The 16,768-nt window shown below is 46.5% G+C and overlaps 1 protein-coding gene across 2 annotated transcripts in view; it reads left to right on the forward strand.

Annotated features, from left to right (window-relative positions):
- SLCO3A1 (solute carrier organic anion transporter family member 3A1) overlaps nucleotides 1-16,768 on the forward strand; it is a 323,676-nt gene that overhangs the window by 281,478 nt on the left and 25,430 nt on the right. For both annotated transcript variants that reach the window (XM_059912549.1, XM_059912548.1), the window contains exons 6-7: nucleotides 243-441; nucleotides 1,570-1,708. In XM_059912549.1, the coding sequence (XP_059768532.1) occupies nucleotides 243-441; nucleotides 1,570-1,708 (338 nt within the window). The remainder of the gene's footprint in view (nucleotides 1-242; nucleotides 442-1,569; nucleotides 1,709-16,768) is intronic.

Below are 16,768 nucleotides of genomic sequence, written 5' to 3' on the forward strand. Positions count from 1 at the left end.
GACTTAGACTCCTAATCATTGAGTTCTTACGTGTCTGTCTTCCCCAATTTTCGTGAGCTCCTTGAGGGTAGAAATGAGGCCATTAACAGACACTTTGGGGCACAGTGGAGCAAGTGGCACCACAGTGGTGTCACAGGGAATCCTGTCCGTGCAGGACTCAGCCTCGGGCCTGGCACCCAGTGTCTGCATTGATTGGCCCCTCTTCCCTGGTTAATGGTCCTCTCCCCTCTGCTCTCCTCCAGGGATGACTGCGATCCCATGTGCCTGTCTGGGCATCTTCCTGGGCGGTCTCCTGGTGAAGAAACTCAGCCTGTCTGCCCTCGGGGCCATTCGGATGGCCATGCTCGTCAACCTGGTGTCCACCGCTTGTTACGTCTCCTTCCTCTTCCTGGGCTGTGACACGGGCCCTGTGGCTGGGGTTACTGTTCCCTATGGAAACACGTAAGTCCCAGAAAGGTCTCGCCACCCCTGCCTGCCCAGGATGCCAGGACCCTCTCTCCGGGGTAGGTTAATGGAGCCAGCTTTGTCCCTAGTGACCATGAGCTGGGAAGTTGATGATGCCTCTGCATCTTCCTCCCAGGGTCGAAGAATCCATGTGAACCTTCTGTGCAGAGAGAGCTGACTTCCACTGAAAGGCTCTCTCCCAGGCGGCCAAGGGAGCACTGGGGAGACAGTCAGACGTTCACTCCCCAGAGGACTCAAATGCCTATTTTTGGCATTTGACTTTAGGAATGACGTGAAGATAGAAAATTAAAAATAAGTTTTATTTTAAAATTCAGCTTAAAATAAAAGACAGAAGAGACTTCAACAATTCCCTTTTTTTTTTTTTTTTTTTTTTTGGCCGCATGCACGGCATACGGGATCTTAGTTCCCTGACCACGGATCAAACCTATGTGCCCTGCAATGGAAGCACAGAGTCTTAACCGCTGAATCACCAGGGAAGTCCCAACAATTCCTTAAACCATCAGAAGCTATCTTTAGGCTCACATAGTAATTACAGGGTCTGAGACATGGTAGGTATTGATACGTGTGGGAGGGAGAGATGGAGGGGAATAAAGGAGAGAAGAATGGAAAGAAGTTAGCTCTTGTAGGACAACTTATTTCCTAGTTATTATCCCAAGACTTTGAACTAAAGTCCAATCAGACTTGCCCTTAGAGGGAATTACAGAGAGTCCTTACATATCCAGTGCCAATAGCTGTCCCCTTTTCTACATGAGACTCTGCAGCTGCCTTGGCAATCCAGTTTGGAGTATCAGGGCTGCAGCATGGTTGGCCTGCAGGGTACCAGTTCCTCTCCACACCAGTCTCCTCCTCTGAGCAGGCCACCAGGCCTTCTCCTGAAGTTAAGTCAGGAGAAGTAGGGCCGGGCTTATCTGCCACCCTGCGAGGTCAGACAGGCAAAATGGGAGCACACGGGCAGAGGCAGCTTCTGTATATCCATGCACAGTCCAAGCACTGATGGCCCTCCTTCCCTGAACCATGACCACAGAGGGCAGAGGGCTGTCACTGGGGGAATCCAACAGAAGTTGACCTTTCTCTGATGGGTTCCACGTTTCCTGTCTTTTCCAGCTCATCACCTGGCTCGGCCCTGGACCCCTACTCGTCCTGCAATAAAAACTGTGAATGCCAAACGGATTCCTTCACTCCAGTGTGTGGAGCAGATGGCATCACCTACCTGTCTGCCTGCTTTGCTGGCTGCAACAGCACGGTATTGGTGATTTTCTGATGGGGTGGGATGGAGCAGGGGACTCAGACAGCTAAAGTAGCTTAAAACCTAAGGTCAAGGACAAGAGTGGGCAACCACACGTGTCCCCTACTTTGTGTTCCTGCACTGTGAATTTATCTCAGCCTCTGCCCTGCTCTAGTGGAGGATTCTCCATCAGCAGGATGGGAGGCCTGCCAGGCCATCCAGCTGCTTCTTGCTAAATCAAATAGGTTTCCAAAAAGTGTCTTTGAGCAACTGAAAGTAAAAATTCAAAGGAAGCTCTGTGGAGCCAGAGGAAAAGATTGTGGTTCAAAGAACTCACAAAAGGTATCAATGGAATGGGTTGACTCTACAGGTAATGAGCTCCCCATCAACAAAAGTATGTAAAGAAAGGCTAGAAAACCACTTATCAGGGAAGACCTCTTCCAAACCTGAGGTTATGTGGCACTAATCCAACCTGTCCTCTGCTCAGTTTCCTTTGCCCTTTTCTTCTTAGCTAGATGCCTCCCACCTTTTTCCATCCTCCCACTATCATTTTTTTTTTGGCTCTTTCCTTCTCAGCATGAATTATGCAATTGGCTGTCAGCCTGCAGCTTTCCACATTCTCTGCATGAAAACTTGAGGCTAAGGGACTGCTCACCCAGTCTTGCTGATCCCACCTTGCAGGCGTCTCTTTCACCTGCCCTTCTTCTGCATCCACACCACCACTGCCCTGGTGCAGGCCCTCCTCATCTCTTGCTTGGACCAGTGTAGTAGTTGCCTCCCTGGCCTCACAACTCAGGATCACCCCCTGCTGGTCTGTCTTCTACACTGAAGCCAGAATGATTTCTGTAATACTGCATAGGACCCTTTCTAATGCTACTGTCAGCTAGAAGATAAGATCTAGGCACTGAATTGGGTTTGTGTGTGTCTTCAGCACATGTCTGTCCTCCGCCATGCTCTTCAGCTGTGCTTCCTTTCAGTTTGTGGTATTCAGCTTTCCCCACACAACATGTGTGTTTTCCTACTTCTCCCTCCAATTGGACAACTCCTACTCACCTGTCAATACCCTACTCAAATGCCCCCTGCTCTGTGATACCATCCCTGCCCTCCTTTAACTTTGGGGTTCTTGGCCCTGCAGTCTTAGTACCTGTCTCTCCTGGAGGCACTTCTCTCGTTTCACTGCAGTGATCTGTTTGTCATTTGCCCTGACCTGTGAGTTTCCTAAGTGAGAGCTGACATCCACAAGTGCTCCATAAATGTCCAGAAATGTATAGATGGAAAGAAAGATAAGAAGGCTGAGTGGCTGCTTTCAAGGAACTTAGAGTTGAAATCATTTGTTTCCTCCCCTTTCCACATCCTGTATCTTTTGGGAGTAGCGATTTCTCCGAAGGAAGAAAAATTGATCATTTATTTTCATTTCCAAAGATCTCATTTTTCCTTGCATTTAACATTTAGATTCTTGGCCGGTTACTACCATTTTTCTATAGAGAAAGTAAATCACCCTGGGGGGAGGGGAACTGATTTTTTAAATTAGATGATAAAGCAGTTTCTTCAAGTGAGAGGAAATGAATTTTTAAAAAGAGATGGGACCTTGAGAATGGTTAAAATAAATATACAAGCTATTCTTTTTCATGACAGCAATTTCATTAACATTTTAATGTCCAAAAAGTTATATTATAAATCAGTTTTGGTTACTGTGCTGTTATAAGAATGACATTGACTCAGTATAGGCTAGTATCCTGAGACCAAAGCAGTCTATTCCACAGCATTTTCTGACCAAAAAATAGTCTAGAAAAATCCATGTCTCCTGATCTTGCATGGACGAGAGTCTTATTGAATAAGAGCCTAATCAGGCCCCGGTTTGCTTCTAGCTGCTGAAACAGCAAGCTGTGGAATGCAATTACCATCAGAGGGCAAGCTTCTTCGCTTCCCTCTGGACATATGGTTTATTCCCCAGACACCTGCCTTTTCTTCACAGTACCGGAGGCCTCATGTTGTCTGCTGGGGTGCAGGCAAAGCAGAGAGGTGATATCCCCCCACAATTACAAGGCAGAGATTGAGAAAACCCCAGGGCTAGGGTGGGAATAACACTCCACCCCGCGGAGGCAGATCTCTGGAGGCCCTGCCTTCCAATGGGTGGACGAGGGCTTTGGGACCACAGAGCCATGTGTATCCTGGAAAGGGGCCTTTGTGATGGTCGAGCCCTAAAAACAACCACAACCATGAAACTTGCAACAGCAGCAAGTTTTTCCGAGAGCCGGTGCAGGCCAGGTGACGGGGCCTTCCACGTGTCCCTCATGGCCCGTGGCAGCTTGGCCCAGAGTCAGAGGAATCTCAGTATTTTGAGAAAATGTCAAAACAGTGGATTAGATTCCTGGTACGTTTACTCCCTCCTCCTCTTCCTCTTCCTTTCTTGTCTCCAAGCTCCCCCCCGGAAATCTTCCACAGACTACAGTCTTCTTCATCTCTCTTCCCTCTTTCCCCTTTTTGTAGTTATTCCTTCTGCATCCACTGGATTCCTTTCCCAGTGTCAACGCAGCCATTCTTTCACCTATACCCCCAGCCCCGCATATATTGGGTTGGCCGAAAAGTTCATTCGGTTCATGAATACATTAAAGTTTTTGGTGAAAATGAAAAATGTCTTTATTTTTTACTTAAAACCAAATGAACTTTTCGGCCAGCCCAATATCTCACTCATCCTCGTAACAGCCTTGGCAAGGAGGTGTTCTGCTTATTCCCTGATTACAGATTAGTCCCTTGGCCAAGGTCACGCAGAGCATGGTGGCGTTGGCGCGGGAACGCAGGGTCTGTCTGACGCCAATCCCAGTGTCTTCCTCTGACCCTGTGACTTCCCTCTTTAGGATCCCTACCTTTTTTCCACCAGAAAGAAGCTCTCCATGCATGCCCCCCACAGTCGGGACATTGTGCCTTCACGATCTGGCCCTGCTGCCTTTCCAGCCTCAACCTCCCTGCTCTGCCCACCTTCTGAGGAACCACTAGCTGTGTCAGACTTCTTGGGGTGCCCCCAGCACACCCAGTTCTCTCTTACCTCCAGACCTTTGTCCATGCTGTTTCTTTCATCAGGGCTTGTCTTCCCCTAAGCCCTTCACATCCCTAACACCTCCTTATGTGCAGCTGAGATGCCTCCTCCCACTTCCTCACTGCTTCCAGGGCTGCACTGGTACCCCTCCTGCAGAGGCCTCAGCACCTGCCCCCTCCACTGGACTGAATGGCCCATGTTCGCCTGCGTCTCCATCACCAGTCCATCACTAGGCTCCAGTATCCAGGGATGGGGTTCTGCTGTGGACCAGTGCATTCCCAGTGTTAGCCATGGCTCTGGATAAAGGCCCAGGCTTTCTGCTCCCGGCTGGAGGTTCTGTGCCAACCTCAGCAAGCCCCAGGGCGCCATGGGCAGTAATACCACAACTGGCAGGCAGGTTGGTTGGCTGGTGCAGATTTCAATCCTAAACACCTCTTGCATACTCATCTCTCCCCACTTGATAGCTTCCACCCAGACTTGTGAAAATTTCCCCTAACTCGATTAGATGCGAATAAGTCACTGATGAAATCATTCTGATTATTAGGAGATCTGGTTCACATTAGCGGTTTCCTGATATTAGACTTCCCTTTCTGCCCTGCTTGGGGGTTTTGTTTTTCATTTTCTGATCTCATTTCTCCTTGAGTGATAGTGATGGAAGTTTCCAGAATTGCTTTTAATATACAATTTCTAATTCTTCTCATTGCATATGACCAGGAGGAATGACGAAAAAGATAGCAAGTTAATTTTGTAAGTTTCCTTTGGCATGAATATATTGTCCGGATTGTTTCTGTACCTTTCACTCTCAGAAGTAATTATTCTAACAGAAAGCATGTTGGTAGCTGCTGATTGACTGCTGGAAGTTGTATCCTTTTGATGTACTGAATAATTGACTTAAAAAAAGCTTCTATCAGCCACCAATGGAATGTTGAAAATCAGTACAAGTCCAGCACAGCAGTTTGTAGGGGGCTAATGATAGACAACTAATCTGTTCCCCCATCCAGGCAACAAGGATTTATCGAGCGCCTGTTTGAGTGGAGCCCTGAGTAGGTGCTATGGCGGGGAGGCGAGGGGGCAGCCCCATTTTGGATGCGTGCAGGGTGCCCCTCGTTCAATATCATGGGTCTCGGTCCTGGCTGCACATTAGAATTGCTTGGGAGCTTTTAAAACATGAGGCCTGAGGTCTATCCTCAGAGTCCTCAGAGATTCTGATTCCCTCTTTCTGGAGTGGGACCCTGCCATCAGTTTTGTTTTTTTTTTTAAGATTTAATTTATTTGTTTATTTATTTTTGGGCTGCGTTAGGTCTTCATTGCTGTGTGCGGGCTTTCTCTAGTTGCGGCGAACGGGGGCTACTCTTCGTGGCGGTACTTGGGCTTCTCATTGTGGTGGCTTCTCTTGTTGCGGAGCATGGGCTCTAGGCGCGTGGGCTTCTGTAGTTGTGGCACACGGGCTCAGTAGTTGTGGCTCGTGGGCTCTAGAGCGCAGGCTCAGTAGTTGTGGTGCACGGTCTTAGTTGCTCTACCTGCCATCAGTTTTTTATTTATTTATTTATTATTATTTTTTTTTAAACATCTTTATTGAAGTATAATTGCCTTGCAATGGTGTGTTAGCTTCTGCTTTATAACAAAGTGAATCAGTTATACATATACAATATGTTCCCATATCTCCTCCCTCTTGCGTCTCCCTTCCACCCTCCCTATCCCACCCCTCTAGGCGGTCACAAAGCACCGAGCTGATCTCCCTGTGCTATGCGGCTGCTTCCCACTAGCTATCTATTTTACATTTGGTAGTGTATATATGTCCATGACACTCTCTCACCCTGTCACATCTCACCCCACCCCCTCCCCATATCCTCAAGTCCATTCTCTAGTAGGTCTGTGTCTTTATTCCCGTCTTGCCACTAGATTCTTCATGGCCTTTTTTTTTTTTTTTTTTTTCCTTAGATTCCGTATATATGTGTTAGCATACTGTATTTGTTTTTCTCTTTCTGACTTACTTCACTCTGTATGACAGACTCTAACTCCATCCACCTCATTACAAATACCTCCATTTCATTTCTTTTTATGGCTGAGTAATATTCCATTGTATATATGTGCCACATCTTGTTTATCCATTCATCTGTCGATGGACATTTAGGTTGCTTCCATGTCCTGGCTATTGTAAATAGAGCTGCAATGAACATTTTGGTACATGACTCTTTTTGAACTATGGTTTTCTCAGGGTATATGCCCAGTAGTGGGATTGCTGGATCGTATGGTAGTTCTATTTGTAGTTTTTTAAGGAACCTCCATACTGTTCTCCATAGTGGCTGTATCAATTTACATTCCCACCAACAGTGCAAGAGAGTTCCCTTTCCTCCACACCCTCTCCAGCATTTATTGTTTCTAGATTTTTTGATGATGGCCATTCTGACCGGTGTGAGATGATATCTCATTGTAGTTTTGATTTGCATTTCTCTAATGATTAATGATGTTGAGCATTCTTTCATGTGTCTGTAGGCCATCTGTATATCTTCTTTGGAGAAATGTCTATTTAGGTCTTCTGCCCATTTTTGGATTGGGTTGTTCGTTTTTTTGTTATTGAGCTGCATGAGCTGCTTGTAAATCTTGGAGATTAATCCTTTGTCAGTTGCTTCATTTGCAAATATTTTCTCCCATTCTGAGGGTTGTCTTTTGGTCTTGTTTATGGTTTCCTTTGCTGTGCAAAAGCTTTTAAGTTTCATTAGGTCCCATTTGTTTATTTGTGTTCTTATTTCCATTTCTCTGGGAGCTGGGTCAAAAAGAATCTTGCTGTGATGTATGTCATAGAGTGTTCTGCCTATGTTTTCCTCTAAGAGTTTGATAGTGTCTGGTCTTACACTTAGGTCTTTAATCCATTTTGAGTTTATTTTTGTGTATGGTGTCAGGGAGTGTTCTAATTTCATACTTTTACATGTATCTGTCCAATTTTCCCAGCACCACTTATTGAAGAGGCTGTCTTTTCTCCACTGTATATGCTTGCCTCCTTTATCAAAGATAAGGTGACCATATGTGCGTGGGTTTATCTCTGGGCTTTCTATCCTGTTCCATTGATCTATATTTCTGTTTTTGTGCCAGTACCATACTGTCTTGATTACTGTAGCTTTGTAATATAGTCTGAAGTCAGGGAGCCTAATTCCCCCAGCTCCATTTTTCGTTCTCAAGATTGCTTTGGCTATTCGGGGTCTTTTGTGTTTCCATACAAATTGTGAAATTTTTTGTTCTAGTTCTGTGAAAAATGCCAGTGGTAGTTTGATAGGGATTGCATTGAATCTGTAGATTGCTTTGGGTAGTAGAGTCATTTTCACAATGTTGATTCTTCCAATCCAGGAACATGGTATATCTTTCCACCTATTTGTATCATCTTTAATTTCTTTCATCAGTGTCTTATAATTTTCTGCATACAGGTCTTTTGTCTCCTTAGGTAGATTTATTCCTAGATATTTTATTCTTTTTGTTGCAATGGTAAACGGGAGTGTTTTCTTAATTTCACTTTCAGATTTTTCGTCATTAGTGTATAGAAATGCAAGAGATTTCTGTGCATTAATTTTGTATCCTGCTACTTTACCAAATTCATTGATTAGCTCTAGGACTTTTCTGGTAGCATCTTTAGGATTCTCTATATATAGTATCATGTCATCTGCAAACAGTGACAGCTTTACTTCTTCTTTTCCGATTTGGATTCCTTTTATTTCTTTGTCTTCTCTGATTGCTGTGGCTAACACTTCCAAAACTATGTTGAATAATAGTGGTGAGAGTGGGCAACCTTGTCTTGTTCCTGATCTTAGTGGAAATGGTTTCAGTTTTTCACCATTGAGGACAATGTTGGCTGTGGGTTTGTCATATATGGCCTTTATTATGTTGAGGAAAGTTCCCTCTATGCCTACTTTCTGCAGGGCTTTTATCATAAATGGGTGTTGAATTTTGTCGAAAGCTTTCTCTGCATCTATTGAGATGATCATATGGTTTTTCTCCTTCAATTTGTTAATATGGTGTATCACGTTGATTGATTTGCGTATATTGAAGAATCCTTGCATTCCTGGGATAAACCCCACTTGATCATGGTGTATGATCCTTTTAATGTGCTGTTGGATTCTGTTTGCGAGTATTTTGTTGAGGATTTTTGCATCTATGTTCATCAGTGATATTGGCCTGTAGTTTTCTTTCTTTGTGACATCTTTGTCTGGTTTTGGTATCAGGGTGATGGTGGCCTCGTAGAATGAGTTTGGGAGTGTTCCTCCCTCTGCAATATTTTGGAAGAGTTTGAGAAACACTCCTCCCACACACACACAAGTGTTTTTGTTATGTAACCAAGGTTGAGAACCACTGGGCACTGTTGACAGTTTGGGCTGCATCATCCTTTGCTCTGGGACTAGAGGATGTTTAGCAGCACCCCTGGGGCTCTACCCACCGGATGCCAGTAGCAGCACTACCCCCTGCACCCTATGCCATTTGTGAAACCACCAATGCCTCCAGATAGTTCCATAGGTCCCTGGTGGGGGACAGAATCCCCCCGAGTTGGGAACCACTGCTCTAGTCAAAGGAATGAGTTCTTAAAATTTTCTAGAAACAGGGCAGCATCTGAGCTGACACTGAGCATTCATCCTTCAGTCTCCTTTTCCATCTCACCATTATTGGGTTGACCCACTGTAGAAACCAAGCTGGAGGTTAGAGGTGCCATGTCGGCATATTCCTGCAGAAGAAACAAACTGGTCAATTAAATGCCATATCTGCCAGCAGGAGTATCTACAGTGGCTGAACCAAGGTTTGACAGCCTGGATATTTCATATACAAATCTAGATTTCTGGCCTCTCTGAAAGACCAGAAAGGTGGGTGAGAATTAACATGGCACCTGCACCCCGATGGGGTAGCAGTTGCCTAGAGCTAAGAGGAGACTGATGCTTTAGACAAGACATTTGATCTCCACTTAGCCATGGTCCCCACCACTGGTCACCCCAGACACTGGACCATTTTTCTCATCTGTTTCCTAATGGTCCCCAAAGGTCTGGAGTTTGCAAATCCTCTTGTATGGCCTGACCCCATTTGCCAGAACTGATTTAAAAGTCTGCCCTCATCCTGGTGATGGCTTGTCAGAGGGACTTGGGAATATTCTGAAGTCAAGCCCAATGAGGGCATTGCCACCTCAGGACATCTAATATATCTCAGGCCCTGGGCTAGACATTAGAAATATAGAGATGAATAAGGCAAGGAGATCATGTTTACCATAAGATGAGATGTAATATATTAATAGTTATGTTACAAGGGAACACCCAGGAGCAGCAGCTAACCTTATATGTTTATAATATCGTATTAAGTGAAAAAAGCACATTATAGAACAATATCTAGATTATGATCCCTTTTAGTAAAGGAAAAGAAAAATCTAAATATTTGTATATCTCTGCATGGGAAAAGATTGGAAGGATAAGCCTGTTATATAAAATGTTCACAGAACATTATCTCTGGCTAGGACTAAAAACTTAATTTTTATATATTTCTTTACATTTTTCTGTATGTTTCTAAATAGCCTAAGATGAACATGCATCCCTTCTCCAATAAGGAAAAACATTTTTATTAAAAAAAAAGATCCAGCATCAAAGGTTGGGTGCTTACAGTCTAATGGAAGGAAACAGGTATGTAGAGAAATTAGTGAACTTGGAGCCTTCTGCCTGCTTGGGTAGGAATCGGTTCAGGGTGCGGAGGGGCTGGAAGGAGAGAGTGTGGATGTCATTTCCTGGAAGAGGAGCAGGGCCAGGGCCAGGCTTCATCCACGGAGGCTGTGTGGGTAGTTGCCCGGTGGATAGGGTGCAAGGACATCCCAGCATGGAATGTGTGTGAGCATGGGGGGGTGGGGAGGCTTGAACCTCGTGACAAGGGCAAGGCTTTGGCTCGGAATCTGGAAGGAGGAAGGTACAGGGAGGGGCCCGGTGTTCATTCTGAGCTGCAGCCGCCTCCTTCTCCTCTGTGCTCTGCCCACACTTTCCACCTGAGATGGCTGGAGCAAAGAGTAAGCCCGACGCTTCCCGAAGAACGGCCCTTTCCTTCCCCTCGGCAGGAGATAATTAAGGCTCTGACAGGATGCAGGTTACAGAGGTGAAGGGTGGACGGAGGTCTTGGTTTCATCATAGGGTTTTTCTCCCTGGCCATTATCCTTCAGCTAGTGACCCTGCCAGGGAACAAGAGAGCGCATTTCTTCTTGGCAGTGTTTCAATCTCCCCTTTGCCTTGAGGCACGTGGGTTGCCGGTGATACTCTTTGTGACGAGCTCCGAGGTCTTCACCTGGAAAAACCAGCTAGGGTTGGGTCAGTGAGGTGAAGAGATTCTAAGCTACAAAAAGACAGTAATAAATGACAGGAGAATGTCTGAGGAACTTCACTGAATCATGAAAGGATCCCATAGAAGTCTAGGACACATGCGAGTACGTTGTCATTCGAAGGAAGATGTCCCAGCTGTTGTGGTACAGTCTCAGTCCTTTGCCATCATCTCGGTCATCAGGCAGAAGCAGGACAGAACACCGCATGTGTTGGCACTCCCTCTGGCCAACCCCCTTTCTGAACTATAGCACTAGGGCCCGACCTTTAATAGAGATTGTCATTTCTTCCTGGTAACCGAATATATTTCAGAAAGAAAACCAAAAACAGTATTCCAGGATGCTGAGAATGAAACTTTCAAGTTTTCACAGGCTCTTCATACAAAGAACACCATCACCCCCATGCCTGTCCCCTTAGAAAAGTCATTTTTCAACCTAGAGATTAGTTTCATTTGTGCAGTTAATAGAATTGATCCATCAGTATTGAATATTGGGGGAAAAAACCCAAACAAAAACAACTTTATTTGCCAGATACTTCTGAAACACTGCTGAGGAGTATTTTGTTCTTATAATATGAGCTGTCAAAATAGCATGCTTATGATTTCCTTCATCAATAGAAAATGAATCCTAGATTCGAGAGAGTCATTTTTCTATTTTTATGCTCTCCAGCTTTATTGTAATTATTTATTCCATCATTGCATGTGAATAGAAACATTTCTCAATTTAAATTAATGACTGAATGTAGAACGAGAGTACAATTTTTAGTGACTGTGCTCTTCTTTTGTTGATTTCTTCTTCTGGAGTTTTAAATTTTTTTAAATAGATGATACATTTGTGTGGTTCAAAAACCAAAAAGGAGGGAGTGGAAACTCCTTTCTACCTCAGTCTCCTGTTCACCCACTTTTCAACCCACTACTCTGCCCAACAGATAATTGTATATCCTACTGGGTTTTAATGCACCAAAAGTTATTATTCTGTAGCTTGTTTATTTATTTTTTTAATTGAAGTATAGTTGATTTATAATGTGTTATTTTCAGCAAAGTGTACAGCAAAGTGATTCAGTTATACATATACGTAGATCCCTGTGCTATACAGTAGATCCTTGTTGGTTATCTATTTTATACTGTAGCTTGTTACTTGTGAGTTATTTTGTTGTTAATAATTTATCTTGGAGTTTTTTTCATATTAGTACATAAAGAGCACTCTGATACCTTTTTTACTGCTACATAATATTCCGTGTGTGGACCTATTGGAATGTATCTAACCAATTCCTGTTGATGGGCATTCAGGGCTGCAAAACTTTAGCTCCTGCAGACTGTGTTGTGACTTGAATTGTATACTGACATCATTTTGTGCCTGGGCAAGTCTGTCTGTAGGATAAGTTCTTGTAGAATTTCCAAGCCAGTCCCACTCTGTCCGCCAGGTCACCACTGCTTCCAAATGTGGTCAGGCCAGTTCCTCCATGAGCACCGTGGTCATCTGATTATCAACATGATCTCGGCAGGAAAGCTAGGTCCTGCCACCCCACGCCTGGCACCAGACAGAGACTCCAACTGTCCTGGAGGCAGTGGGGACCACATTCCTCCCCAGAGACCGGCAAACTGGGAAGACGTTCCTTTGCCACGGGATGGAAAACTGGACATTTGCCAGGTCAGGAGCAGTAGACTAATCTCCTGGAGCCTAGTGCACTTCTTCACAGTTAAATATATTGGGGGCTGCTGAGGACAGCACTGGGGGGTACCACTTCATTCAGGCCGTGATTGTCTATAGGCCGTTGCCCAGGTCCAGCTGCATTCTGGGCTGGCGCCACCCACGGGACTGTTGTATACAAACAGGGTGAGAATTAGTATCCCAACCTCTATCTTCTCCTTCCCCCACACCCAGGTTATCCCTATATTTTCAAACTTCCTACTGCTTGGGGCTTTTGCAGGTCTCAGTGTTCCCACTTACATGCCCAGTTAATATCAGCTGAAAGGCTGTCCTGCTCTTCCTTCTCACTTGGGATCGTAGTGTGACGCCTCATTGGTGCAAAGTCCTCTCTTCCAGTTATGCACCCTGAGATGATTATTCCCACCACACTGGGACATCAGGGTGGAAGTTTCTCCCTAACCTGGCCTTGTACGCTCAGAGCCTCACAGGTCCTTTAGCACAATGGCCAGGGTGATCTGTGGTCTCTTCTGTCACCTGAGCCCAAATAAAGGACATTTCCCATCCCTTGCCATAGGACTCAGGCTTAGCACTTTTCCTTGGATTCTCTGCAGGAAGGGTCCTAGGAATGTCCCAGCCTGCACCCCAGGCCTCGGGGCCACCCAGCACTTTCTGTTCATTCTGTCAGATTGACTCATCTAACTAAAAAGGAAACCCAGCCAAGTCCCCACTCAGGTCACTCGGCTTACCTCCTCCCCAGCCTCTTTTCACAGCTCCTCTCAAATACATTAAATCTGAATAAATTAGTGCAGAGTTGCCTAGAGCATTTGAGAGCGACCCATCCATTTCCAGCTTCTCTCCTCGGCACCAGCAAGCCAGTATGATCACTGGTCCTGTACCAGTTTCCTGCTTTTCCTCTCCTGGCATCTGTACCCTACAAGCGCTTATTCCTGTCCAATCAGCCTGTGCTGCCCTGGGTCCATTCTTGTCCCATTCCACCCCCTGGCTTTGTGCTCTCACCTGTCCCCTTTGCCTTGGCTGCAAATCCCAGGGTGGCTCAGCCCTGCTGTTCGCTCACACCATTCACAGGATGTTGCCTTCCTGGACACGTTCACCTCACCCGGACCAGAAGGGCTGTATAATCACTGAGATAAAGGCATCTTATTTCTGACCCATTCCATTAGGGCCTTGATCACAGGCCTAATCCAGAGAATTTCAGAAGGAGTTTTTTACTTATCAGAGCAGAGAGGGGCCGGGCAGTTTCCTCTTATGGTAAATGTAATACAATTGAGCCATAGCCTAGGTACAGGGCAGAAATCTAAGACTGGGTGTAGGTTCCAATTACAGATTACTTATTAAACTAAACAGAGCTCACCAATCACACAGTTCATTCAAAGGGTTCTGATGACATCACATTCCTAAGGGGCTACGTGAGTCAGAACTCAGTTCCTGGGGTACTTGGCAAAACAAGACCACGGGCATCCACCGGGGGCCTGTTCCCTGTTTATACCTGAGCACTCTCCGAGGCCACGTGGTTCTAAGGACCCCAGTCCCAAATCTCTTTTTCCTCGCAGGGATCAAAGAGAGGAGGATGGGAGTGGTTTGAACTAGGGCAGGGTTTGAGAGGTGTTTAGGATATGATAAAATGAACGGGACTTGAGGGTTCATTCATTCATTCATTCATTCCATACCATACTCTAGAGCTGGGGATAAGTCAGGGATCAAAACCGCAGTGTTTTCTGTCCTTATTAGCATTATGGTCACGAGGAAGATGGATTTGACGTAGGAGTAAGGGGTGGAGGAGGTCCACCAGGTCTCTATAGAGTTAACAGGGTGTCATTTCTAAGGCAAGAGATGTGGAGGGAAAGGAGATTGGGGCCAGGGGTATGTGTATCTGTCAGGGTTTGGTCAGGAAAACAGCACCCACAAGTCTTTTGGAAATAAAGGGTTTAGTATAGGAAATAGAACTAACGTGAATGTGGAGGAGTTGGGAAATTAAGATCTGGAAGAAGTGAGATGAAGGACTGGAGAACAGTCACTCACTACATCCCCAGAAGTACCAGCTCAGGTGGGCAAGTCGAGGCATATGGGAAATTCCCAGGTGGCTGCTCAGTGAGATGAAGGGGGCATTCCGGGAAGGGTCTGGGGAAGCACATCAGCAAGCCTGCGTCCAGGTCAGTAGAGGTGGCCATGGGCCCTCTGTTGTCGGCAGGGTAGTCAGTAAAGAAGGCGGATGCACACAGGGATGCTGGGACCAGCCAGCCCCTTCTGGGCACCTCTGCGTGTGTCTGTCCCCGTGTCTGACCATCTGAGAGTAACGGCCTCTGCTTCACTTCCAGATCTCGTCCGTGTTTCCCTCCGGTTCAGCTTCATCCATGCAGGGAAGGGAATCCTAGGGAAATAGTTCCGGCTGTGGATGGCAAAGTAGTGCCAAGATGCCGTCACGGAATCCCACGCGGGGCACTCATCCCGGAGTCGGTGTTGATATCGCAACAGGCTCAGAGGCTTAGGAAGGGGCATCCCGAGTGGGTCTGGGAGGGATATGGGCTAGGGATTAAATTTAGGAGAGTTACCGGAAAGCACGTAGATGTAAAACAATCTAGGGAAGAGTGCAGCGCGAGAAGGGAAGAAAGCCTGGACCAGAGCCCCAAGGAGCTCCAGCATTTTAAAGTGGGGTCGGGGGAAGGTGCCAGCAAGGAAGATGCAAAAGGAGCGACCAGAGAGGGAAGAAGGAAACCAGAGAGCAAGCTGTGGAAGTCAAGGAGGAAGTGGGTCACAGGCACATGCTGGGGGTGGGGAGGGAGACCTCCAGGAAGAGAGAAGTGGATGGCGGGGTCAGGCTATGGAGGCCACTGGCGAGCTTAGCTGATCCGATTACTGCGGGTGGGGACCCAAGCCGGCTTGAGTGGGTTGAGAGCATGGGAGGTGAGGACGCGGAGGTGGTGAGTGTGAACAGCTAGAAAAGTTTAGCTGTGAAGTCGGGGTCGGGGGAGAGGGAGGAGCGGTTTCCTCTCCCCGGAAGGCAGAGAAGAGGCATTTTCAGTTAGACTTGGGGAGAAGGCCTGCTTCCTGATAAAAGCAGAGGAAGAGCTGTTCACGCAGGCATTCTAAAACCGGCTGCTGAGTTCCCCCTGCTGTGTCTCAGCGCTGTGCTGTGAGACGATGCTCAGTAAGTCACAGGTAATACACGTCCTTATCCCAGGAACGCAAGGTCTCCTCCAGGAGGGTAGCGAGGGTCTCTGCTGTGGGGTGTGGAGTGTACCCTCACGGAGGGAAGTGCCAGCTCACATGGGGGCCGACTTGCGGGGTGGGGGGGGGGGCCTTGCAGCTGGAGGAGACATCAACACGGGGTTTTGCAGAAGAGCTAGTATGTCTCCAGGCAGAGGTGTATGGAAAGGGACAGAGGGGCAGGGCCTCAGCACTTTTCAGGGAACGACAGTAAACACCCCTGGGTGCTGTGATGGGACCATTTACACAAGGGCACCTGCTGTGGCACATGGCTTAGGAAGAAGGGTCCAGCCCCACCCAAGGTCTCCCCAACTTCGCATGGGTAAAAGCTCCTGGGCAGGACACAGCCACACAGGATGGAGGGAGCAGTCTTCGGACACCCCTGAAAGCATCCCATGTAGCTTAAAGGGATAAGAAAAGCTCCAATGTGTATGTCCTCTGGGGAAAGAAGAGGAGAGGAACAAAGATGAGGGGAGACGGACTGAGGAGGAGAAATGTAAAAGCCAAAGGGTATTTGTTTGACTCTCAGGAGGGTTTACCTCGGCATGTGCCCTGAGAGCTGAGCAGTCCTGGAAAGAAAAGCGATGAATCATTTATGATTGTTTTCACTTTGTATTCATTAAAGGCCTCTGCACTATTATTATCGAACCTTAATTGGCTCAGCTGCTGGCTCGGCACGGCACTGCCTCTCCGGGTCCCCGCTCTTCCCTTTGCCATCAGAAATTCCTCAAGCATGAGCCAGGACTGTGCTGGGGAGCAGGGGCGGCTGGGCAAGAATCCACCCGAAGATCAAACGGAATGCAGCCGCTTGTCTTTCTCTTCTCTGATCATATATTAATAAATG

Source organism: Balaenoptera ricei, chromosome 2 (genome assembly GCF_028023285.1).
Source record: "Balaenoptera ricei isolate mBalRic1 chromosome 2, mBalRic1.hap2, whole genome shotgun sequence".
In the NCBI taxonomy this organism is placed as follows: Eukaryota; Metazoa; Chordata; class Mammalia; order Artiodactyla; family Balaenopteridae; genus Balaenoptera; species Balaenoptera ricei.